The sequence below is a fragment of the Sinohyriopsis cumingii genome, chromosome 12 (genome assembly GCF_028554795.1).
Source record: "Sinohyriopsis cumingii isolate HCF-2022 chromosome 12, ASM2855479v2, whole genome shotgun sequence".
Taxonomy (NCBI): domain Eukaryota; kingdom Metazoa; phylum Mollusca; class Bivalvia; order Unionida; family Unionidae; genus Sinohyriopsis; species Sinohyriopsis cumingii.
Window position 1 is genome coordinate 56,523,187 of NC_142972.1, and position 26,391 is coordinate 56,549,577.

The 26,391-nt window shown below is 39.5% G+C and overlaps 1 protein-coding gene across 7 annotated transcripts in view; it reads right to left on the reverse strand.

The window, feature by feature from the left end:
• Positions 1-22,254: 22,254 nt before the first annotated feature.
• LOC149786506 (baculoviral IAP repeat-containing protein 8-like) overlaps positions 22,255-26,391 on the reverse strand; it is a 40,649-nt gene continuing 36,512 nt past the window's right edge. For all 7 annotated transcript variants that reach the window (XM_089976988.1, XM_089976986.1, XM_089976989.1 and 4 more), the window contains 2 exons: positions 25,344-25,382; positions 22,255-24,529 (listed from right to left, as the gene is read on the reverse strand). In XM_089976988.1, coding sequence (XP_089833114.1) covers positions 24,330-24,529; positions 25,344-25,382 — 239 coding nt within the window. In that variant the 3' untranslated portion in view covers positions 22,255-24,329. The remainder of the gene's footprint in view (positions 24,530-25,343; positions 25,383-26,391) is intronic.

Here is a 26,391-nt window from a genome sequence, read left to right on the forward strand (position 1 = left end):
AAGACGTCGATGACACAAAGCAAATATTTGTAGCCACGATTGTAGCTGGCCAAATGAGAGACATCGGCTAAATCGGCTTGCCATTGATGATCGATGCCTTCCACTCGGGTGCGACTTCTGGCAAGCTTGCGTCGAATGGGTTTGTGTAAAGTGTAGGTAGCTTGTTCTTGTAACCATCTTTGCACTTGAGGTAAACGGAGACTTTTCAGTCGAGTTTTGGCAGCACGATACAATTTTTGAACTCCTGCGTAACCTGCAGGATGGGAGGGATCGTAGTAAATGCTGGCTAAGACTTTTTCCATTTTTTTTGTGTTGGTTGGTGTGTTAATAAGACACCCACTCTTGGAGGATGCTACTCTTTTTCTCTTGGGGTACTTTCTTGGTTTGCAATGCTTTGCGTGTGCGGCCAGCAATAGGTGTTGAAGAGGGGGATATCTGAGCGGGGGATATCGGTTCTTGTTTCACTTCTGTCTTCACTTCTGTCTTCACTTTCTTTTTCTCTTGTGATGAAGAAGGGGTGGCCATCATCTTTTTAATCCATCCAATTCTGGAGGTAGGTGGTGTTGTTAACTTGCGTACTTTTTCTGGTGGAGTTTGAAACCCATCCTCTTCTTCTCCTTTTTCTGTCTTGGTCACTGGTACTGGTGGTACTGGTACTGGTACTGGTACTGGTGATGGTGCTGGACTTTTCATCAAGGTCTTAAAATCTTTTAGAGTGGGTAGAGCTGTTTCGTCTAAAGCTTTCTGGTGAAAGAGTTACAGTCGTTGCAAGAGTTGACCGTACTTTTGCGATTTTTCTGTTTCGGACAAATCTTGGCGATCCATCAAGGACTGCAATTCGTGTTGTAACTGGGACATTTCGCTCAAATTGGGATTGGGAGGTAAATGCGGGTGCGTTGTTCTTGCCACCGATGGCATTCCATCCATCGTTTGTAAGGCACTAAAGCTAGTTTTCGTCCTTCCATGGGGTTGTCAGGGGTCGATTCTGAGATCTTGGGACTTCCGAAGGCCTTTTTATCTTGCTCCCACTAGTCCTCCCAACATGGTTCCCAAGACTCCTTTCAGTATGGGGCCTAACAAGAGAGGCAAGATGCCTCCACGTTGGACCAACATCTTCTTTTTTTGGCGAATGGGAATTTTCTTTTGAACCATTTGGCGAAGAACGTGACGATGTTTGCCTAAGCATTGTTTCTGGTGTTTGGACAAAGGGATCGTGCCTTTCAAGACGTTCAAACAACATTCGCACACGGTATCGATGACCTCTTTGGAGGCTGTTTGAATGAGTTTTTTTCGTAGGGGTGGAGAAGCTTTGGACAGGACAGATAACATGTCCCCATGTTTGGCTAAACGTGGTGGCAGTCCTTTCCTTTTCTTTCCTTGGGGTTTTCTGGAGGGTGACATCTTTGAATCTTCAGGAGCACCAAAAAAACACTGATGCCCTACTCGGTCACAGGCCATTTTTATACTGGAACGCGTCGCCACTGATTGTCTTGACGTCGTATCAGTTTGAGGACAGGCATGACACGTCGTGCAGGGGTACGTAACGGACTAAATCGAGCCAGTTCTTGCTTGGACAAATCCAGTAAACTTTGTAACATGCCCGATCATTCATGGACTTTGATTTTGGGAGAAGGTACTTTGTGAGCAGCAGCCACTGACACTAAATTGGAGGGTCCTGCCACTGGGGAAGTTCTTTTGGGGGTCATCAACGGAGAAGTTCTTGGTGTGATCAACGTCTCCAAGTACTCTTCAGTTCCTGGTGTCATTAACGGAGAAGTGGACAAACGTGAAGCTGCCGGAGACGCAGTCACTGCCGTGGCAGATCGTGGTTTGCGAGTGTATGGTTGCGTCCTGGCCGAAGTGCCTCTCTTGCGACTAGTTTTCTTTTGTGGACTTTTCTTTTTCTGGGGACTTTTTTCTGTTTCTTTTTCCTGGGGCCTTCTTTTCTTTTTCCGGGGTGGTGGTGGTGTCTGGTGAGAGGAGGGTCCTGCCACTGGAGAAGTTCTCCTTGGGGACCTGGTCTTTTTCTTCTTGGGGCTTCGTTGGACTTTTGTCTTGGGTATAACTTTGGGGGCATTAGGATCCCATCTTAAGAGTGAGCGAATGATGACCCCTCCTAGAGTACCGCTCCCTCCAGGTTTCAAAATGATTTGTTTTTTGGTTTGAGTGTCGATGCGGGGATCGCCCAGTTGGACCAAAGCGACTTTGTTTCGATCGAAACAGCGTTTGGTTTGATGAGGAATCTGAATGATTCCTTGGAGTAATTGACGTGCCGTCATCGTGAACCATCGTAAGACTTCTTTGAGACTAGCTTCTAAGACACGAGCTCGTGTTTGTGGATTTTTTTCTCGACTGATGCCATACAAGGCACGAATCAATTTGACGGGAAGATGCGACTGAAGGGACGTCATGTTCACACTGTGTGAGACAGACGAAAAAGGGTTTGAGGTTTTTATAGATTTTTTGATGGGGAGTGAAATGAAGTCGAGGACGGAGACGTGTACAGGACAGGCCCTCCTTCTTGGCACCAGTGGTGAAACAAGTGGGTACGAAATCGCAAATCCTCGGGGGTCGTAGGTTTCAAATCGACGAGTAAATAGGCGTGTGGCGTTTGAGTGGCATCGTCGTACGCCTGAGTCAGCCAAGGCGTTCCTAACTGTTTGCTAAGACTTGCACTTGCGATTTATCTCGAGGACTTTTAAACAAGACCACGTAATGGGCATTGAGACTGATGGTGCGATGGGCTTTACTTTGTTGAAACAAATTTTGAGTGATGTAAACGACACTGGCATTACGGTGATGCCCTTTGCGCGTGAACCACAGTTTAATTTCTTCTTCGTCTTCTCCTAACATGTCGAAAATGACCAAATGGGTTTGACGGGAGTCAGAGACGATGCCGTCGTCTTCTTTAGGAATGCCTTCCACAAACACGATGGAATCGCCTTGACTTTCTCGCAAGAGGTTGTACGCCGATTGCCACTCTTTGTAACACCACACGATCCGTTGAGGTGGCCGATCGATCAAATGATGTTTATGTTCGATCAAACGTTTGACGAATTCGGTTTTGCCTGAACCGCTAGGTCCAGCAATGAGCATGTTAAAGGGATGGCGAAGATACAAAGCCTCCCAACTGGCACGATCTAAGTGTTCGTCGATGACTTTGACAGTAGAGGAAGAGGGAGCAGAGACAGCAGAGGTAGCCATTGTGTGAGAAATGTCACTTGTGACACGAAAAACAAACAAGACAAGAGTTTATATACTTTTTCAGAACACGTTTATTGAATGTTTTTTTTTTTCAAACATGAATACGAAAGACAAAAATACATAAAAGCCAAAGGCTTAAGTACAAGGATAAAAGGCACATGATAACCATGAACGTGGAATAAAAACAAGTGTCTGTACAACATGTTTTGGGTAATGTTCTAACCAGTTCTACAGTAGGGGGTGAGGTCACACAAGTGTCCTCCCGAAAGGGTCTTTCAGGCCTGTCCACGACAGTCCCGTCCTGGGTGACGGGTTCTTCTGGCACCGTCACTAACACGGGTTGAAAAGTAACTTTTTTCCTTGAATAACTCTCGTGCATACTGGGCCACCTCTTGGGTCCAAGCCAAACCAATCTGGTTTCTTCTTCGTCAACGACATGGTAAGTTACTTCAATGAACAATGAACTATCGATCTTGCCTAGGGTTCCTTTTCATATACAGACCAATACCGACGTGTCCATACGGTACGGTGAAATGATTGGGAAGTCGCACTCGCTTCTGGTACACGATTTGATAGACTTTTTCCAAGGGTCGACTGACGATGTGGTGAGTGGGTAAACGTACAATCTTGTTCGGTTGATAGGTGGTCACTTTAAAGTTTCCATCCTCTCCCGATTGCAAGGCTTCTTTCAATACCCCAAAGTTGACCACTCGACTGGTACGATGATTCAGAGTCAGTCCTTTCACTTTGCACGTCGTGTGCACTTCTTGTTTGTCACGGTATTCGTAGCCGTAATTTTTGGGACCACCACTGACGAAACTTAGAATCTTGTCGTCGGGATGCTCATCTGTCCAGGCTCCTAAACGGTCTCCTTCGATGTCAGGGTGATGTTGAATCGGGTGATGGATGTAGATGCAACTGTCCGTGTCAAAGTACAGGACGCGTTCTTCTAACAGTTCTAAAGCTTCGTACAATTTTAAGCGAGCATGAGCTGTCACGTAAGCCGCAATGATGACATTTCCAAAAGGGTCGTCTTGTACAAAGTCCAGATCTTCTTCCTAATTGACCAAGATCAAATCCTCTCGAACGACGTCCACGTGTTTCATGTATTTGGTTTAGTCGTGAATCATCTGGAAGTAGCGGGAAGGTTCTGTCAAATATTCCGTCTTGGGTAAACACGGTCGTTGTGCCATTTTACCCCACAAGCAATTTAACATCACTTTGGCAAACGATCTCCTGCCTTCGTTTTTTTCGATGTGGTCTAAAGAGATGCCTTCTTGTTCGTAGTATTTCTCTTTGAATTGTATTTGGTCTTCGGGAGTGTGACACCAGGAAGGATAGCCGCTGGCTTCTTGTTTCAGTTTCAAAAAGGCATCCACGTAGTCGGCGAAAATGCCTTTCTGAGTACGGTCACCCTTGTGGTACTGTTGTGTCTTGGGAAAGTGGCAAATTTCGTACACTTCTAACAGTTGGTATCCCATGTCCAGAGCTTTGAACAATTCCACGCTGACCCAGGTTCCCGTCAAGGCCCGTTCTTCCTGGCTGTGATGGCAAGGTTGGTCCTGGTTGCACGTTTCGGCACAAGTACGGCACAAGGGAAACATCAGTTTGCCTTGACAATGGTGAGGTAAGACGGGATGGTATAGGTTCGTGGGAGGCAAAACTTTACACTTGATCAAGCCTTCGTATTGTCGAATGTTTTTCAGGTCGATGTGTTCCGTCAGCAACTGCGGGTGCCCTACGGGAAAGCGACAATATTTGCACACGTAGGGATACAGCGAACACACGTCCAAGTATTTGATTTCTTCTCCTTTCTCTTCGTCGGCTTGGTACAGCAAACAGGTGGCATTGGTCCTTCCTCCGTACAAACTATCCCTCGGGTTCAACGGGTCCATGAACTGGTAACTTTCCACGAGGCGTTTAAACTCGGGATCGGTTTTCAAACGGTGATCGTACTCGTGTTCCCACATTTCCACCACTTGGAATCCTTGCTGTTCTATCTTTAGGCGTCGCTGACAAGTGTCCTGGTACAAGTCTTCCATGGTTCGTTGCAAAAACTGATTTTTAGTGTCACGGTCAGGGTAACAGACGGGACATCCATGAAATAAGCAACCGTCAAACTCGTACACGATCTTGGGGTTTTCTAAGTCCCAACCATCGACCGAATACGTTCCGATGGTCTTTTCGCCTCCTCCGTTGCGGGCATGCTGAATCCATTTGTCTTCCTTGTCGCACAAGTAATGTAACCAGCGTAGGGCTTTGACCGAGTATTGACGCTTGACATAGTGGGTCGTTTGAGGGCTGATGACAGCCACGGTGTTTTCAGGCATGAATCGTTGTCGGTACACTAAGGAACACGCTTTGGCAATGGTGCAAGCTTCTTTCAAAGGATCGACCCCTCCGTGTTCCATGAACAGTTCTCGAAATTTTCCACAGCAACGCCGTAAAATGTCCACGTCGGAACGACAATACTTTAGCATTTCTTCCTGAAAGTCGAAAGGGTCCGAGGCGTGAGCCTGGTACCAAGCGTAGAAAGCTTCTCGTTGTTCGGTACGTATGTTGTCGGGGTCGTAATAGTGAGCCTCAGGCAAATGGGGTAGAACGGCATGTTGATTGGCTTCCGTATTGAAAAAGTGTGGAAAGTACCCTTTAGCCATTTCTGTCATTCCAAACGTTTTAGGCATTCGACTCAAAGGCATGGCCAAATAGCTCATCGAATCTTTAAACTGCACTTGTCCCACTTGCATGAAAATGATTTCAGCTCCGTTCAAAGTGACTTTAGGACACTCGGTGCCTTGTTCCGTATAGTACCTCAAAAGAAACTGTCCATCGTATCCGGAGAAATTGTGAGCCATCACCGTGGCATGACGATGACAATCTCCATAACGTTCGATGTCCTCTTGGCTCCACGTCTTGTCGATGGGGTCTAAGACCCATCGGGCAAAATCGGCTAACGTGTTCGGTCCCTGAAAGATTTTTTCACGTCCTCCAGGAATCTTGCTGCAGTGAGGGCAATGACTGAAGATAGGTTCTTGAATGCACTTCTCGCACGCTCGATGAGCCACGCAGAAATTAGGAATGTGAATGCCGGTCTCTTGCATGCATTCGAAATCGAAAAAGATGAAATTGCCTTTCTTCTTGTGACCGTCCTCTTCCTCTGGTGGGGGTTGGTATTTTTGCACGTAACATTCGTGTTCCAAGTCCACGATGTGGTGACAAATGTGACATTTTTTCTTTCCTCGACATATGTGTGCCTTGGTACTATTGGTACGTATGCCTTGTCCACACGTAGGGCACAATCTCAGGAGTTGACAAGCACATTTCTTCTGTGAACCTTGTGTTTTCAAATGTTGCTGGTAACAGGTAGGGCTGACAAACGTGCGCAGACAAGTTGAACAAGGCACTGGTTCTTCGCTCAGACAGGGTGGAGAGGCCAAACATCCTGGGCATTTCCACCCACAATACTTGTGTTGCTCTCGATTGTTATAACCATAATCACATTTCTCACAATAATAACCGTATCCCAGGAATCCAGTGATACTGGTAATGGTATCGAAATGTTCATCGTGATGATAGACATGAATGTATTTTCCGTCCTTAAAATCTTGGCCTCGAAACAACAGAGACCCACGCATTTCTTGAGGGTGCACTTTCAAGGTGTAGCGTGGAGCTAGGGCATCTTGCAATTTTTGCATCTCAGGAATGCCACAGGGTGTGTCTTTGGACAGGCCAGCTTGTTGCAACAGGAGTTCTGCTTCGTTTCGTTGTTTGGCTCGGTCCGATTGTCGAATAGTTTTCCAGGCTCTTTTCCATTCTGTCGTGTCGTTCTTGTTGGCATAGGTTCGTCCCACCACGATGGCTCGAGCTAAACACATCTGGTCTTGAGGGTTGTTAATTCGGACGAGACTTGTTTTGGTGTTGCGAAGGTCGTCCACCAATAACATCTTTTTGCGTCCAGTCCCTTGAGGAGGAGAGACGTGGGCCATTTTCAGTGTAGCTTTACCATCGGTGATGTCAAACTGGTCATTAGATTGTTGTTCGTGTTGAATCTTGTCCATGACTTTGGAAGGGGTTAGTTCTGCGGGTCTGCTAAACTCGATCCAAACAGGGGATTTCAAACCGTCGTGATCTATGGATAGTGTCAAGCGATCGTCTTCTTTGGTTTAACATTGTCGCTTGAGTGCGGTGAGCAAAGAATCCCACATCTCGGTGATAAACCCTCCTGCTTTCTCTAAGGGTACGTCGGACTTGATATCTTTAAACTTCACCGTGTAGGTGTAAGCCGTGGTTCTAAATTTTCTAGAGGAGCGCTTTTCCGTCTCTCGAATGGAATAGTACTTTTCAGGGTTGACTAAGGGTGGTGAACTTGGTTTAGAGGGTTCGGATTCTGGTTCACTCATGTCCTCTTCAAAATCACTGGCATGAATTTGTGCCAAGATTTCAGCCCTGGTACGAGGAGATAGATCACGTTTCTGCCTCTTACTTTCTTCTTCTTCTTTCTTCTCGAATGAATAGGATCGTTTCATCTTGAGTGAAAAACGTCAAATGACTAAAGTTTAAACACCATAGACTAATTTATAGTCATGACAAACCAGCGTATATAAAAGGGTGTGTGTCTTGTCCTTTCACTATTCATTTCACTCTCAAACCGAGCACAACGATGGAAGAGACTACCCAGATGGAACGTTTCGTCAGAGCTTTGCGAGGAGTCATTAGAAAATTCTCTTCAGACCAGCCTACGGACTACTCTCCTTCCTTTCGAGATAAAAGTCAGGATACTTGCTATATCTGTCAGAAGAAAGGGCACTGATCTTCAGAGTGTCCAGACCGTCAAAAAAGAAAAAAAAACAGGGGCTAAAAAAGACAAAAGTCAAGATACCTGTTATTATTGTAAAGAAAAAGGACATTGGTCTCCAGATTGCCCAAAAAAGAAACAAGAGGAGTCAGAAGAAAAGAAGGATTCTTCGAAGAAGAGAGGGATTCTTCAGAAGAAGAGAGGGATTCTTCGAAAGAAGAGAGGGATTCTTCAGAGGAAGAAGAGGAAGAAAGAAGACAATTCTATTTAAAAGAGGCAAAGAAACAGGAGAAGAAAAGAAGAAGGGAAGAAAATGAGGAAAAAACGGTGAAGAAATTCAAAAAACAGAGAGACTAAACAAGAAGAAAGAAGAAGTCAATGAACTTTTAATTAAAGTGTTCTGTTGTGAATTGTGAATTGGATTGTAACTATGGAGAAAAGAATACATGAATGATATAAGGTAAGTGTCTTTGAGTTTTGATTTTAAAATAAGAAGCTACACTCACGCACTCATACACAGACACGTACTATAAGGGTAAAATGGGTGGGGTTTATTTTTGAGTTATTGGCAAATTGAAATTGTATTTCTTTTCGAGAAATGTGGGTGGCCCTGAAAAGGGCCTTTTTTCTTTATGGTGTAGGAGTGAGCTTAACCAATCAACTTTAACTGCCTTAAGCCTTTGCCACGGCCAAGGCCTACTTCTGATGATTGGGTTGAAATCACTAAGGGTGGTACGACAGGCTTAGTCAGAGGGTTGGCGTGTTTAGCTCGGGAAGGTCGTATTCTCTTCGGTCGTGATAAAGAAGTCTGATACATTTGTTTCAGACTTCTTAACTCCGCTAAAATGTCCAACAGTACCGTAGCCGTTGATTTTCACCCTCTTGTTTCTTTGCTGCTACTTCTTCTTGCTGTTGTTGCTGTTGTTTTTTTCTTACCTCTTCTTGTTGCTGTTGCTGTTGCTGTAGGAGAAAAGCTTGTTCCGCTTCCTTTTGTCGTTGCATAAATTTCTCCAATTCTTCTTTCTGTCTCTGTCTAAAATTCTCCACTTGCGGTAATGAAGAAGGTAACGAAGGTTCCGGAACAAATTCTTGCGAGGTAAGAAAATCCACAAAATCCCAATGTACCTCTTCTGAAAGTAAGTCCGGGTTCCCTTGGGCGGTCTCCCTTGCTGGTACACCCCAATGCATCGTTTTCTGAATTTCCGTCATGTTGAATCACTGTCGCATAGATTGACTGCACACAAGCGCTAGCGAATCTATATAGACCAACTGACGTCACAGACTACTCTCTTCGGATTGGATGCGGGTTGACTGAATTTTGTAACGCGTGTTTGGATTGGTGAATGAACTCAATCCGTTTCAATCCTACCTCTACCTATAAATAAGCGCAGTTCAGTGCATTGATTCACTTGTTCTCGTCGCTTCAAGATGTGGACCGATGTGCAATCTTCTACGCTTGTGTCTTCCATGATGTTCCGGACGGACATACCCATGTATGTCAGATCCAAGTGGACCGTTGTCCACAGGACAAACACCAGCCTGTGGATACGTAGGATCTACGTAGAAAGACAAGGATGCCTCAAAAGAGTCCTGATTTACGGTCCTACAGTGAAACGCAGCCTAAGGACAAGAAGAAGACCAATGCGGTGCCCTTTATGTTAATGGATACATTAACATAAACCCAAAGGCCCTTTTCAGGGCCAGCCATATTTCTCGAAAAGAGAATGACTTTATTCAATTGCCTACCCCTTTTTTAAATTTAAATTTAAATTTAAATGTAAAAAAAATTATTAAAAAAAATCCCATGTTCAAATCCCCTTGAGGCTAGAGTGGCCCAGGGTTTTTTCTCCATGTTCAATTCCCCTTGAGGCTAGAGTAGCCCAAGACTATTTCCCATGTTAAATTCCCCTTGAGGCTAGAGTGGCCCACGATTTTTCTCCATGTTAAATTTCCATTGAGGCTAGAGTGTCCCAGGGGTCTCTGTAATGCTAATTCCCATTGAGGCTAGGGTATCCCCATTTACTACTTATATTTGATATGAATGAGTGAAGTGTTTTCACCTAGTGAAACGAACAACCGGAGCAAAAGAGATCAAAATCATTTCGTCGTGACTAACAATCATTTTAAGATATAAACAAAGAAAATGTATTAATATGATTCGGCTAGTTGTCCCTGACTTTGCAAAATTGATCGTGGAAAATAACTGCAGTTATTTTTATCTAAATTCCATTGGGACTTGTCATAGTATTGATATTCTAATGCATAATGGAAGTTGATTGTTTTATTGTTTTTGGATCCGTAAAAGTTAGAATCATATTTAGAACAACTGAACATGGACTCGTTAGTCGGGAATATCTTTGATGGAAGTGTTTCGAGTTAGTATATGTTTTTGGCTTCAGCAGTATGAACGACTTGTACAAAAGCTATTTCCATCGGGCTTCAGAATCCAATCATATGCCCCTAGGTACTTTGGCAGTGAAAAGATATAAGTTGTTTTTGGAGAAGCACATCCCTAGAATAGTATCAGACTAAGGGTTTTGTAATTTATGTATTCCTTGTGGACCTTCCACCCGTCCTCGTCTTTAGCCCCCATGACAAGTTAACCCATAAGTGACTGTTGATAAGATTCTCAGAAACAAACATAGAATACATTGATATGTTGGTCACCCTAGGAGCGACCACATAATACTTCGAAATTTTTGAGGCAAATAAAACTAAAAACGATCAGCATAAAGAAATAACTCGCCCGCTGCTTTCTGTTGCGATTGACATTTTGGATGAGGTCAGTGACGATGTTTAAGAGAAAGATAATTAAAACAATAGTTATTGGCCCATACGCTGAAGATTGGCATCCGAACCAACCAGTCAACATTATTTGTTCTACAAAGAAATATACCAGGATGCTGAAGAGAAGCAGAGCAAGTATACGAGAAACCTAACAATTTATTTTGCGCCCGCACGGAATTTCGCCATGAGTACCATTCAATACGCATTCCTAATCGCTTGGTAAGGACTGATTTACAGCTCTGGGTTATCTCTGTCGAATCCTGGTTGTGGTTTGCAAGGCCCAAAAGTGCTAAGCCTAAGAGTTGGTGGATCCATGTAGAGCCATTAGAACATTAGATGGTTTAGGCCAGGATATATTTACAAAGGTTCCATCGACTCTGTCCGAGAAAAACAAAGCCACTGGTGTAGCCAGACACGTGCTAGACCTTTGATTTCGAAAACAAGTCTACACGGTGTACTAGAAAACGTCAAAGCAGATGGACTGCTATAAAAGGTGTGACCATAGAGTGGCGAAGAACTGCAACAACTGTTGCGCACACGTGATACTCCTGATTCTGTTTTGCTGGTGTAGTAGACCCGCCTGTTTCGAAGGAAGTTCTGACTGGCCAGAAAAATGATTGGGACCAATCTATGTTTTGCGATCGACAACATTTCCTCAATTTGTCTACGAAATTTAGGATCTTTTGTATATCATCGGAGTGGAGATAGATCGATTCCAGCGTGGACTGTTTAAATATCTTCTCGAAATATCGTGCAAATAAGAAATCCTAAATCTGTCCTATTTCTTGTCTTTGTTTGCGGTTGGCAATAGACGTATTCCTACGACATGCTCAGTTTTTGTTTGTACATACCATGGCAAGTATATGGTTTTCACTGGAACAAAGGCCTGTGAAGCACTTTTGAGACATTGCTCCTTTGTTTGCTTCGTGTTTGGGGATTATATTACAAACGAAGCACTTGGGCGGGGATCTCAATTGGGACATATACATTCGAAAACAACTCCAACAACTTCTAAACGTATATTGTGTATGGCTCCATACTTTTTCTTCGTGCACAAAACGCTACTTTGATACGAGTACAGGCTCGTGCCAAAACGCCTATATGCAGAAATGTTTGCACATATGTTTGTTCGGTTTTTCCTTATAGTCCGCTAGATACCCACCAAAACTTCCATATAATCTCCGGCTTTGAAACGTAATAATATATGTCACAGAATTAGGCAAAGAAATAACTTGGTTTTGCCTTAGAACTATTTGACTATTTCTCGTTGTACATGCGTACAACATTATCTATGGTGAATACGTGGTTTTCCAGGTAAGCGACTGTATTAACATGTACCTCGCCAGAAACTACATGTGACGAAGAAACATTAATAACATGATATGCACGGGTATTTTACCCTGACTTTTGCTCACTCTCCTATGGATTTAAGTAAGATCAATTTCTAAAACCGAATTACGTCAAGGAGTGTATGCTCTCCATTGTTCTCCAGCCATAGGGGTAAGTGTTAAGTTTACATTTCATTTTATATGCGAAGCTTATTCGGTTTGTAATGTCTTATCGCGCAATAATGCATTTATTACAACGCAGATTTGAACTTTGAATTACAAGTCACTATTAGAGGTTAAATTATTATCAAAGATCTAGAGATTATACAGAAACTATTATTATGACCAATTTGGCTTTATTGTAGCTGATTGTGAATGTCGCTGTGATTATGACTGTCGCTGTGATTGTGACTGTCGCTGTGATTGTGTCTGTCGCTCTGATTGTGTCTGTCGCTGTGATTGTGACTGTCACTGTAATTATGACTGTCACTGTGATTGTGAATGTGAATATGACTAGAGCTGACAGAAGCTGTCAGAAGCTGTCTAAAGTTGTTTAGAGCTGTCTGGAGTTTCCAGAGTGTTTAAGGCTGCGTGCTGTCGATACGTATGTATGTATGTACGTTTGTCTGTGCCACGGACGTAGACGTAGCAAATTAAAAAGCGTGCTGTATGCTGTCTGTACGTGTGTATACGTATGACTGTGCATGTGGTGGATCCATAAAGGTGCGAGCGGCCGGTAAGAGTGTGGGCCAGCCCAAGGAATCGTGCGACATTACAAGCGGTATAGAAGCATACGTTTGGTTCAATTGTTGTTCCAATTGCATTTTTATGGTCATAAAATTTTTTTGAATCTTAGTTGTGTTGATAAGATTATTTTGAATCTTAGTTGTGTTGATAAGATTATTTTGAATCTTCGTTGTGTTCATAAGATTATTTCGAATCTTAGTTGTGTTCATAAGATTATTTTTAATCTTAATAGGGGTGCAATTTCGAGATTATGTGAATCTCTCTTGTAGTGTAAATACTGTTTGAAGCGTATCTGCAGTCCATGAGGTTTCTTGGATCTGTACTTCATACGGTTTTAATATTTATGGTTTATTTTCAATGTGTGAATGTTGTGTAGAGTGATTTGAGTCTGTCTTGTGTTGAGAGCGTGAGAGAATCATTATATTTTTACATCATATATTTGTTTCTCCTATTACTTCATTTCATACATTTTACATCTTTCTCACATTGTGTTTGTCTTATTCATTTAGTCTAAAACCCACTCGGTTTCTATTTTGCGACGATACATTTGTATAGATCTCGCCGGGTATAATGTATAATGCGAGTGCTGATGTTCGCACGTAGGGAAATACATTGCCACCAACAGACTGAGTTGTCGATTTATCTTTCAGCAGCATCGTCGAAATTCTCATATTCGTATCCTTGCATTCGAAAATCTTGGTTGCGCAAGTGTTGGACTAGTTTCGGGCGATCTTGAGTGTAGTCGATACAATAAAAACCAAAGCCACTTGCAAGCAAAGTTTGTTCGAATTCTGGAAGGTTTGACGTGCAAGACTTTCATTGATATCTGAGAAACATCTCATTTATATTCGAATACTGCAATTGCAATCTCGTCGCTTTACTTTTTAGTTTTCCCAATTGTTGTTGTCTTTTTAGTTGGCTCGACGCAGAAGTTTGGAGACGGTTCGGGCTATTTCTCCTTGCCTGGTCGAATAACTGTGTGCACTTTTTGATTAAATATGTGTGGGTTGTTCTGCAGTAAGCGTTTTGTTGTGCATTGCCCAATATTTTGTGTTTGGTAGCGCCATCTGTATGGCCTTACACCATTCTGGCGGATCCATTTTCGCCAGATGTGCATAGGGGTTTTCATGCGAATGTAAGATATCGTTTTGAGCACAGTATCGAACTACGTAGATGTAGTCGACAAATATCGATTTTCCTTTACCACCAACATGACTGCATTCAGCTTAGTAGTCCCCGAGTGTCTGTAATGTTGTAGATCCCTCGTTTCCTGTCAGGCAGACTACCTTGGAAATGTATGTAACTAGATTGGAGTCGTATGCGTTATCGCTCAGCAAATATATGGCCACCATCTATTCCGCTGGACGTCCGATATTGCCAAATGTGGCACGGATTGTTTGGATTTTAACAGTTATATTTGATGTTGGAATTTATTTCGACACACTATTGTTATCCATATTTAGTGGACCAATATATCTATGATTAGAGAACAAACTGTCTTGCCGAGTTTCGATAAAAAGCCACTCACAGAGTGCTTGCGCACCATTTTTGTTGCTGGAAGAAAGCTACTGGTTGTTTTCCTGGTTGTTGAAACTGGATGTTTTCCTATTTTGTTTTTCTCCTAAGATTAGACCTTTACGACGCATTTAAATGATATGGTGATCTCAGTTTGTTCGTCACATGTTCGTTATTCCAATTATTTGACAGGTTTATGCCATTGTTTGTAATCACCATAAGTTCCTTCAGCATACATTGGGAGGCAATGGCCTGGCTACTGTTCAACTCAACATATATATCAACCGCCAGAAGCATTTCTTCAATACGAAAATATTCACAACTATATATATCTTCTTATCAGAACAGAATCATGCTATACAAACTGTGCAAGAAGTGCTGAGGAGGAAATAAATCAGTAATACAAGCCCGTCAGTACGCAGCATTCATCAAAAACACACTAGCCACCACAGTAGATTAATTTATTGCGCTGGGCTAGCATTGTATGCATTGATCGGTATCATACATACACTCCGATGAATTTGTTTCTACAATCACAGAATAGTATCACAATATGGTATTTTGCCCTTTTTTGAAACTCCTGGGGCGCTTCCCTCCAGGCGTACGAGACAATACTCCCATGATTGGCTCACTCTCAGACGGGTTTGCGATGCAGGCACCTCATGGAAGAAAATAAAATTGATCAACATGTAACGGTCACTTAGGGGCTAAATATTTCAAGACCGAGTAGAGGCGAGGACCGGTGGAAAGGCCTAAAAATTGGACAAAAAGGCGCAACCCACAGTTTGATACAATTCCAAAAACTGTCATTGGTAGCATTAAATAGAATTGGTTAGTCTCGGCTTTTTTTATTTTGTATATCAATGTCAAAGGAAATTTGTTCAAGAGGACTCTTTAATATGACTAATATGATTGGAAAAGCTATGACTGACCTTTGCGAGGCTAACTTTATTGTTACAGTCGCCCTATTTCAACTAGGGATTAGTTAAAATGTCACTAATACAACCGCTGAGTACATTAGTCCCCAATTGTGTATCTCTTTGTTCTAAACTCAAGGTTTCAATGGTGCTCGAATGACAGTATACACCAGAAAAGATTTGGCAGATAAAGATGACTTGAATTTAGGGAACATGTTCTTGACGTAAAAACCGCAGTGGTTGTGTTGTTGTTCTTTGGGAGGCGAAATTTGAGGAGGTGCAGCTGTATTTAACATATATTGGTAACCTCTACTTGTTTTAAAAGTCAATAACTTTCAAGCATCAATCCAAGGAATCGAAACTGAGGAAATATCCTTTTCAAAGAACATTCACTTATTGCAGTCAGCGTCTTCCAACTTTTCATCTACTTTGATGGAGAATGCAATTGATATCGCAAATGTCTTTTTTATTGATTAATAGTTGTAACTCATTTAAATAAACTGTTTCATTTAACATTTTTCAGCTAATAGTTAAGAAAATATATCAAGTCCATGCACTTGTACTTTGACACAAAATAATTTTGTCGTTGTGATGAGTTGAGAACATTTTGTTAAATGTGAGCTTTGCTTTAATTTTGCAAACACAGACTAAATTGTTTAACACCTCTTTATTCGTAGACGTTGCAAACAAACGATCAGATTCCTAGAGCATACCCGATGCCACAATGGTTTGGTTTGTTGATTGCAATATCAGACTAGGCATGGTAACGCTTCCCTGTCTTTGCGAGTGTGTTGATATGTAAAACAGTTTCACGTACGTTCTGTCAAAGTTCTTTGAGACGGTTCTACGTGACTGACTTTTTTCTAGGATCTTCTGTGGTTAAAGAGTGATTATCTTTTTAATTCTTCCTGAATGTCTTGGCATCTGCATATATCTGCCTTAATAGAGGATATCTATCACTTTCCATCAAGACCAGTTTTAAAGCTTACACTAAGTTCGAACTAATTTCAGAAGTCAAAGAAACACACCGATGTCACGTAACACATATTTGTAATCTCAGTTTGAGAAACTAAATGAGAGACGTTCGTTAAATCTGCTTGATATGATGATCGATTCCATCTATTTTCGATTGACTTCCTAAAAATCTTTGTCGAATGGGCTTTTGTAACGTTTGCGTCGATTGTAATTGAAAGCATGATCCTTTAGACGTAGACGTTTGAGTTTATTTTAGAACGGTTTACAAATTGTAAACACCTCGGTAGTCAGCAACATGGGCGGGAATATAACTAATGATGGCCAAACGTGTCTCGTTGTGGTATATATCGTTTCTGCTGATAAATAAGACGCCACTGCAGATTGTGCGCGTGTTATTTTGGAATATGATGCTTGACCTGTGCGATGAGCAATATTAGTAGATGTAGTCATTAGTACTTTGCACACTTTAATCTTGATTTCGTTTCTACTTTTGTCTTCCGTTCTTTCTTTTCTTTCTTTCCCTTCTTCAATTGTAGAATGTGATTTAAGCCAAGCTTTCAATTCGCCGCGTTTGGAAGTAGACTACATGGGTGTTATACTAGGAGGAAGAGGAGAAATAGGCTCAGACAAAGTATGAAGCAATACTCTTGCTTCGTTTTTCTTTTCCATCTATGTGATTTTCATTTTGACTGATAGGCATTTTCTTTGAGACAACTTCAAAGAATTGTATGATATGTCCCTAACCACTGTTTATGTATCTTGTTCCAGTGTACCCTTCCATCATTTGAAACATTTAAACAACATTCGCGCGGGGTACACTATATTTTTGAATAACTTGTTCTTGTATTGGAGCATTAGATTCGTTCAGTATTGACAAGACAGTTTTGCCGAAGAAGGAGTGAGTTTCCTCTCTTCCTCTTTTACTTAGAAGATTGTTTCGTTCGATGTTGATGATGCTGGCGTGAGCATTGCGACATGTATACCTCAGGAGGAAGAAATAACGAAGTCACTCATATCTAAGACTGTGAAATTCCTCTCCACAGATCATCGGAAAGTCAAGTGAACATGATTGTTATTCTTAGGGGACTAAATACTGATTATTCTTGTATCTCCGGACTCTGGACAAAGCAAGTAACCTCTGTAACATATCTGCTACAGTTGTACTTTTTTCATAGCTAAGACCACTAAGTTTTACGCAGGAGCAGCTAGCAACAACTACTTCAAAGGAGTTAAATGTTGTTACAAATGGGCTTCTATTTTTCATTAATTACGACACATGGTTTTACATTAGCTTTGCAGGGGTTATCGTTATATGTAAGTGGCAGAAGAAACTGACAAGGAGCAAGGTTTGTTTTCTTAAATGCATGAGGGTTCTAGTGCATTATCTATCGTTCTTGAAGATGTATTGGGACTTTCTTCTTCTTCTTGTGAGTGTGATTATGATGCACCTGTCTTCTTATGTTCTCTTCCGTGCATGGATTGGTATTCTTAGCTTCGGTATTAGGATTTAATTAATATATTAACAAATAATTAGACGTTCAAAATATCCATTTTCATCAGGCTCAAAAGCAATTATTTTCTATCTAGCATCAGCTAGTTGTGACAAAGCTAACATTTTGTTTTCCAGAACAAAATGTTTAGTTTTGTCTGATATATACATTATCACGTTTAGCAATTGACGTGCTGTCAAAGAAACCGATCACATCACTTATGTGAGTCTAGCTCTTAACAAATGTGAACGTACGTCTGTATTTTTTGTTCGCGACTGCAACATACAGTGCAAGCTTCAATTTGGCTTCAGCTTGGCGTCATTTATGCATTTTCTCTACAACTCATTCCAATAAGTCAACAATGAAATCAGCTGCTTTTTCTGCTGCAACCTGAGACTTGAACTTTTTAAATTTAACAGCGTAGGTTTAAAGCCCTTGTTCCACATTTATGGAAGTCACTTTTTAGGTTGGCTAGATGCAAAACCAATCTTCTTGGTTGATCTTGACTCCTTGTATTTTGGAGAAGAGGAAGACATGCACGGGCGCAGGATCATTCGCGTTTTCTTCCAGATCGCTTCCGTACTAGGCAACTACTGTCCGCACATATTGGTATGAGTCACGGAACGTGTTCGGCTCTTACCGTCTGCTCTTCCCTATGGAAATTTTTGATCGTACCATGCAGCATATTATGCAGATTTGATTTCAATATGGCAGACAATATCTCATTATATGGGAAGAAAACCCGTCGGAATAAGAGAATACACATATCAGTTTTCAATCCGTGAACACGGAATAGCTACAACAGCTCAACCATCCAGAGATTTTCAGACTTTTATTTGAAAGTACATTTGCAACAAGACACAACGTCTAACTCTATCTCTCGGAATAATAGCCACATTAACAACTCTGCCTGTCAAGCGTAACGATAGTGAGCTTCAGAATGTCCAGATCGTGAAGAAAAAGGGACCACGTAGACAGAAGAACTCATAGGCCAAAGTTAAGATACATGTAATCATGATCAGCAACATTTTCTGTGGGCTTCCAACTGTAGCTTGAAAAAAAACCAGAAGAACCAATGCTAAAATAAATAATTACAAAGACGACACAATGACAAAGATGAAGACAATTGATTATCGTTACGTGTTTCAAATTTTAATTAAGATTCTTTTTCACAATGCTGCACAAAAAAATAAGTGTATATTTGTCTTGATTTATTCTTTCCGTATAGATTCGATATTCTACCACAAATTAACAACCATACCAGATGGCGTGTTGTATAGTAAGGGTGGGTGGTGGATAATTTATGTCGGTTGTAGAACCCTCATGACAGGGTTTTGACCACTGTACTATGTTCTTTGGTTAGTAGGTGAGGGGTGCTGACACCTCAGATAACAGCCAGAAATGTTAATGGTTGATACATATCTTTCAAAATGTGCAAAATAAAGTTTATTATAATTTTTTTGTTACATAGTGTAAATACAACTGCAATTTTAACGCTTTTCCGGACATATTTTAATCTAGCTAAAGTCCTTGACAGTTTATATTTGTTAGTACTATTCTAACATACTTTTTTTTTTTTTTTTTTTTTTTTTTTGTCGTTATTATGACTTAGTTACCTTGATTAAAGTATTTATAACATCTGTTCAATATATGCAAGTTTATTGACACCATCATCACCTTATGCATAGGTAATGTTTATATCTAAATATTCCACGAGGAATCAGATCACTACACATGAAGTGTTGGTGTTATAATCAAGGGATGTTAGAGATTAGACGAATTTGCGTTTGAGTATTGTATGGTTTTGGTCACTACTCAAGTTGTGTTGATGGTATAATGCTTGGTGTTGGATAGAAGGTGATTTGGCTTTGTTCATTACACACGACGTGTATAATTGTAAGTACGTTGTAAGGTTCGCTAGAAACTGCGTTTTGGATAGTATATGTATATTATTTGGATGGTATAGTGTGGTGCCTTGAATAGTAGATGACATGCTGCTGGAATGAGGGTTGAATGTATATACGCACAGTTTCAATTTAGTCAATATTTGTCTGATAAGATCAAGATCATTCTCGTCTTTTAAGGACGCGAGAAGTAGATAGTGCGTAGTTTGTAAAGATACTGTCTTGAACCAAGGCGATTTCACACATCATATTTGCAAGGAGTGTAGTCAAAAGGTTAAGCCTCTACACTGGCATTTAACTGAACATGTACATGTAAACGTGTATTTAAAAGAGTTGGAGCAGCACATATCATCTTCTGCTCGGTTTGAATTGAAACTTGGAGCTTATAATTTATATCCGTCCTGTTTTGGGGGAACACTAACATTACCCGGTGCAAGTATTAAAATGTAAATGCGTTGTAATCATTGATCATTGTGGGAAAATATCACGGATATCCGTTTGCATGTTCGAGGTCAATTGTACACATTATGTTTCAAATGTATGCCAAGATTACCTGTCGTTTCGACCACCGGGGCTATTATCAAGTTAAAGATATACCAAGATTCCATAAATGCACTGAACACTTTTTTATTAGCATCTTCTCTGTAAATACCATTGCCATAATGATCGTTTGAATAAAGATGCTGATTTGAAACGTTTGGGGATTCATTTTGCGAAGAAACAAGGTATGCCTTTTCTGTAAAGCACTGCTAGGACAAACATCCGACGCAAATGTTTATATTTCAGCTATATCCGCGGTGGTCCAGATAATGGAAATTGGTTCGATTTGTCCAGGTGAGCACACTGTGTTTTGCGGCAGAAGGTCGTTTAATTAAAGAGGGATTCATGTGTAGTTACAGTTATTCAACTGGAAACAAGATCAAACACTTAATAGAATAAGAGTATTATTTCATTTCAGTAGTCGTTCTGTAGGAGAAAGCCACAACAATGAACACGTAGGAATGTTAAAATACTGGCATCTGTCAGGCTAATTATAATGCAAATCTGAAACATCTATAGAGCTGTAAGATATTGTAAATTAAGAAACTAGTATTGTCTGTCCTTGGTTATTCTCATTCTGTCTTCTGTCGTCACGTTGTAATATTAGATTCGTCGTTGCGATACTTTAGGACGTGATTGGCGAGTTGTGTTGGTAACGTTGTTAATAAATGCCTAATACGAATGTTTTCTGATCATGCAAATTAAATTTAGTTACCAAGTCTCAGTTCAGCACAAAAGGTTTATGCCCGTTTTATGGTTTGTGATTTTCGACACTTTGGTATACAGCCTTGCGCTTCATTTCAGAATTAGTGGCTCCCCTTAGGACTTATCTTTCCAGTGGTTCCATTTAGATGCTAATTACACTGATTCATTTTATCCTCGTCCTATTACATTAACTGAACGATAATAGTACCGAAACAATAAGACAGCTTGACTCGTTTGATGTCCACAATAATGTTGCTCTGCAATATACTTAAATAAAATTGCTTTGAGTCTTGTAAGAGTTATATTAAAGGTAGTTTCTGCTATATTTTATTTTGTACTTGTCTATGCCTGAAGTCGAACGTGCAGACGACAGAAATGTCAATAAGCTAAAGGAGTAGTTAAGGGACTTGCTTGAGGTGTTTTTAACACACATTAAGAGTATGATATAGGTAAGGGGTTGTGATACGGTTTCGGTTACCAAAATACCATCACGTAATTTGGATCCAGTATGGTATCATATATGCAAAATTGCTTATCTCATTTACAAGTGTAGGAAAATAACAGCTATCTTGCGCAATTTACTTTATTTACGGTAGCTAAGAACGTCATATAGTACTGACGTGCTGCAACGAATGAGTACATAGATATTCAATAAACAACGTTACCTCTGCTGATATTGTCTAATCGTCCGCTTCTTGACACCTTTTCTGTCATTAATTGCTCACTTAACATTTTTACTCTGATTGCTTTAATTCAGACTTGATCTGCTTATTGAACCGTCAATATAATGACCTAAAATGTATCGAATGAATTTGTAAATCTAATGGGTAACTAAATCGTTCATAATCTTCATAAAACATAAGCTACAAGATGTGTTCTGTCCCTTGAAAAGAAACTTTTGAAATTAATCGTTTTAGTCCAGACTTCTTGCTTTTCTCAAAATTGAGAAAACCTAAGACCGTTGTAATTGATAAGTCTTACTGATGACTTTCACTCTTAGAATGAAGGCGGCGTTTGACATACATACATACATACATACATGCACACACACACACACATACACGCACACACACACACACACACACATATATATATATATATATATATATATATATATATATATATATATATATATATATATATATATATATATATATATATATATATATATATATATATATATATATATATATATAACTCTGTGTTCCTATCTTGTGATTCCAGAGGTATTATCCTTGGAATAGTACCGTGATAACTGGGCCACAAAACATCCTTATTTTAATAATTTCACATACTAACATATCTGTTTAAAACGTTTAAGTACAAAATAACGCCAAACATGTCAGGTTTGCTATTAAGGCTTTTATTTAAATTATACAATATTTGGAAACCCATTAAATTATTACGTCAGACGATTATAAAATCAGAAGATTGAAATGTATTTCATGGCCATACCGTTTTTTATCCTTAAATATTTGCACACGTGAATCAACACTTGTAAGATAAGTACCTATCCAAGATAGTCATTATTAGATGAGATAATGTCTAACTCTATATATCAATCACATAACCAACGTCCGTATTAAGGGAAGTATTTACTTATGAGGCATATTAATATCAAATGGAATCATTTTGCAAAGGGACGTAATCTTGATAATAAGGTATATTTCGAAAACATTGGCTGCTGCATTAGTTCATAATATTGCTGTCGTCCATGACACATTGACACATCCAAAATAATCAGGTTTCGCCTAGTATATTGCTACCAAACTAATAAAATGCCAACAGACCTGTAGTTTAAAGATTACAAAGTGTGTGTTTACCACTCATTTCAGGCAAATCAAAGTAGTGATAATACGTCAGACTTTTAACATTATGTACAATCTAATATGGTACACAATTAATGGAACCGTAAAACAAACAATACGCAAGGGAACACGAATGCAATTTAAGCGTTAGGATGGAGGACAGTTTCTCGACATACGACTGAAAAGAAACATCCAAGCAGTTCAGCACAACTGTAATGAGGATCTTTTGAGAGTTACTGGTACTGTGTGCAATATTGCTTAATCAAAAGCTGAAAGAAGATTAAGAGAAATGTATGGATTATTTGTTTAGTAGCTGGAGAAGTAAAACTGTTATAGTCATTGTAGTGTATATTTTAAAATTTATTTGTATTCGTTTCTTTCTTTCTTTAGTACAAAACATTGGGCGGGATCGGTCTCCTCTATATACAGATCTATCTATCTATCTATCTATCTATCTATCTATCTATCTATTTGTCTGTCTGTCTATCTATCTATCTCTGTCTCTGTCTGTCTCTGTCTGTCTGTCTGTCTCTCTGTCTGTCTTTCTGTCTGTCTCTGTCTCTGTCTCTCTCTCTCTCTCTCTCTATATATCATGCAAAATTTCGTCATTTGACTAGCTTATATGGTTTCATTTTTCATGAATTCCATGTGTTGTATACAAACGAATTTGGCACATACGGTTTGGTTATCGGCTAAACCCAACATAATGTTACCCACATAAAAGAAAACTTTCCATAAACGTCGGAACGAACATAACATAAAAAATCTATGTCTAACTTTCCTGGAAATAATATCGATCAAAACCTTCTCCATCATATATGGAAATTTATATTTCTTAGTTATATCAGTACAATTTCCCATGCAGTAGTGTCTATTTCTGATTGTTTGTCGGAGAGGGCTACATACTTGTTGACTGTTTCCAATATCTTCAAAGGGTATTTCTCGCGCCTGAGAAGAGGGTGTCAATAAAGATTAATTGTGTTTCCTGTTACAATAAATCAGGAGCTCTTTATCAAATATTAACAATTGTTTCTCAAAAAGGCAATCGCCAAGACTGTAAATTATGGATTTAAAGAATTCATAATACAACATATACACTTTATTTCATGATTTCTCCTTTTCGTCTCTATTGGCTTAGAGACGTTCCATCTCTCATCTAAAACCAGGTTTACACCCGATGTAGTCAGTCTTATCATGGTAAAGAATCCTCATTAGACATCTCGTAGTAACACTAGTTTTCATTGTTCACTGCTTTCCTCAAATATATCCAATAAATTTCGGATTGTTTCATGTAAATGACCATTCTCACAACCCCATATGTCTCTTTTTGAATGGCTCCTATTTTATCTGACTGAAACATTGCACACGTTGCATGATTCAGCGAATACAATTGGCACCTTCAGTCGCATTGGCTCTTTCATGTGTCGAAAACATGTCAAATATGTGCCTTTAAAAGCTTCTGTTGTATTTCTGTATATATGGTTTCCTTCATTCGGTTGTTTTCAGTTTTATGTTATTTAAAATGGAATAATACAGATGTAATATCAGGATATTTTCAAGTATGATTTCTAGTCAAGCACAGTTTCATCTTGAAATATATCAGCATCGCTTTCACTATACTAGGTATGTTTTAATTTTTTCTGTAATCCTTTTATAACACAGAGGACAGATAGATGATTTTTCCGCGCAAATGGAACAAAGACAGAAGTGCGTACAGGGCAGCAGAAAAATAGATCTTTGCGATTTTCTGCAACTGACGCACTGCATAGTTTGCCGTAACCTTTCGTTTTCTTGCTGAAGAGCCAGAGCAGAACCTGCAATAGATGTATAAAATACAACCTGTAAATATGAACCAAGTTACACATACGACATAAACACAAATGTTTTGTTGCTTAAAGGTGACAGCCCCTCTAGAGGAATGCTATATTCTGCTCGATTTAATGAGGAAAGACAAAACAATATATCGTGGTATTTTATTGATGACATTGCATTTAACTGGATATGTATGTTGCTAACAGTGAGAAAATACGAACAACCCCCAACACCTAAACCGTAATACGCATTTAGATCTATGCAGATCCTGAAGTAGCATGGCACCAATGAGGGAAGTTTCTGATATGATATGAATGATACTAATTTGAAAGATACTGACTGTCATAAAATCTGCACCATGAAAAAGGCTTTTGACAAATTAAACTTTGATATGTATAATTAATTCATATTCCACATCGATGAAATAGTTTTGTAAAATTGGGCACATATTGTAGATACCTGCACTCTTGTATTTAGATATTCTTGTTTTCTTGCATGAAAAGTAGGTCCTTATGAAATACTTTTTCATATTATTATATTGCAAAATGCACACTTTGGACAAAAATGTTAGGAACAACGACTACACAGAGACTTTAATTATACCGTAGTACAAATCAAGGGCTCTCTCATAGAAATGTGCTTACATAAAGGAGTTGTCACATAGACCTTTGGAACTGTGGGCTGAGATTGTGTATGATGCCCTTCATTGTGAACGAGAAGACAACATCGTATGCTTTACAGTCATACCTTTTCCGGGAAAAAATGGGGCACGTTTTGTTTTAAGTAAGTAAATCAGTACTGAAATAGCTAACTTACGTGTGCCAGTGTCATTGCCACTATCTGAAGACAATGGCCCTGAAAAGATAAAAACGTACGCTTGGCATTTGATTTTACAGACGAGTATTATGATTAATTGTTCTTATTTTCGAAATCTGTCAAACTTGTGGTGGTAAGTCGTTAAATAGAAATAAAACAAAATGAAGCTATGTAAACGGTGACAGCAACAAGGATTACAATATTTGCAGCGAGAAAACTATATCCTAGTGCTGGTGAAGTCCTTAAATTGTATATTCTGGGGAATATTGAGTCTTGAAAGATGACTATAAAATCAAAACGAGATCAACAGATATTATAAAGTCATACCAATTTAATTAAAATCAATTAATAAATAAAAAATGATCAGCAATGACCTAACGACGTTTGTCAAAACAAAGAATTACAAATATTCATTCATCTCGCTAAGATAAATAATATATACACATGCAAAAAAACTTACAAAATGAAAATCATTGTTGAATGTGAAAACCACTTGCATCTATGCATCTCAAAGAAATCAGGCAAGAATATTTAGCACATCGTATCTGTAGAGCAGCCGAAAAGGTTTACAGTAGGAGACACTGCAGATATGCAACCCGTTTGTACAGAAATACGAGTGCAATACACGAAGCAAAATGGCGAATTCCATTTAAAAAAGACAGATACTAAAAATTAATTTCTTCATTTTAAAAACGATTCACACAAATGAACTTTCAAGATAATTTTCAATGTATTTCGTTGCAAGAAAACAGTCTTGCAGTGTCTATATATGATAAATCAGGTCCGTTATATTACATTGTGAAAACATTTAGATTAAGAATCTTGGACATTTCATGAAATAAAATAGATTTCATTTCAAAGTCTATGAATTTAATGTGACAGGAGAAGATAACTCACATGAACTGCTTCATTTAATAAGCCATTCTCTCTATCTAGGTATACTTCTATCTATTCCGTGATTCTCTCAAACAAAGAGCACAAGAGCTTGAGGAATTTGTCTTGGAAAGATATATAACCATCTATCCTGTTTTAACATATCGTTGTCAAG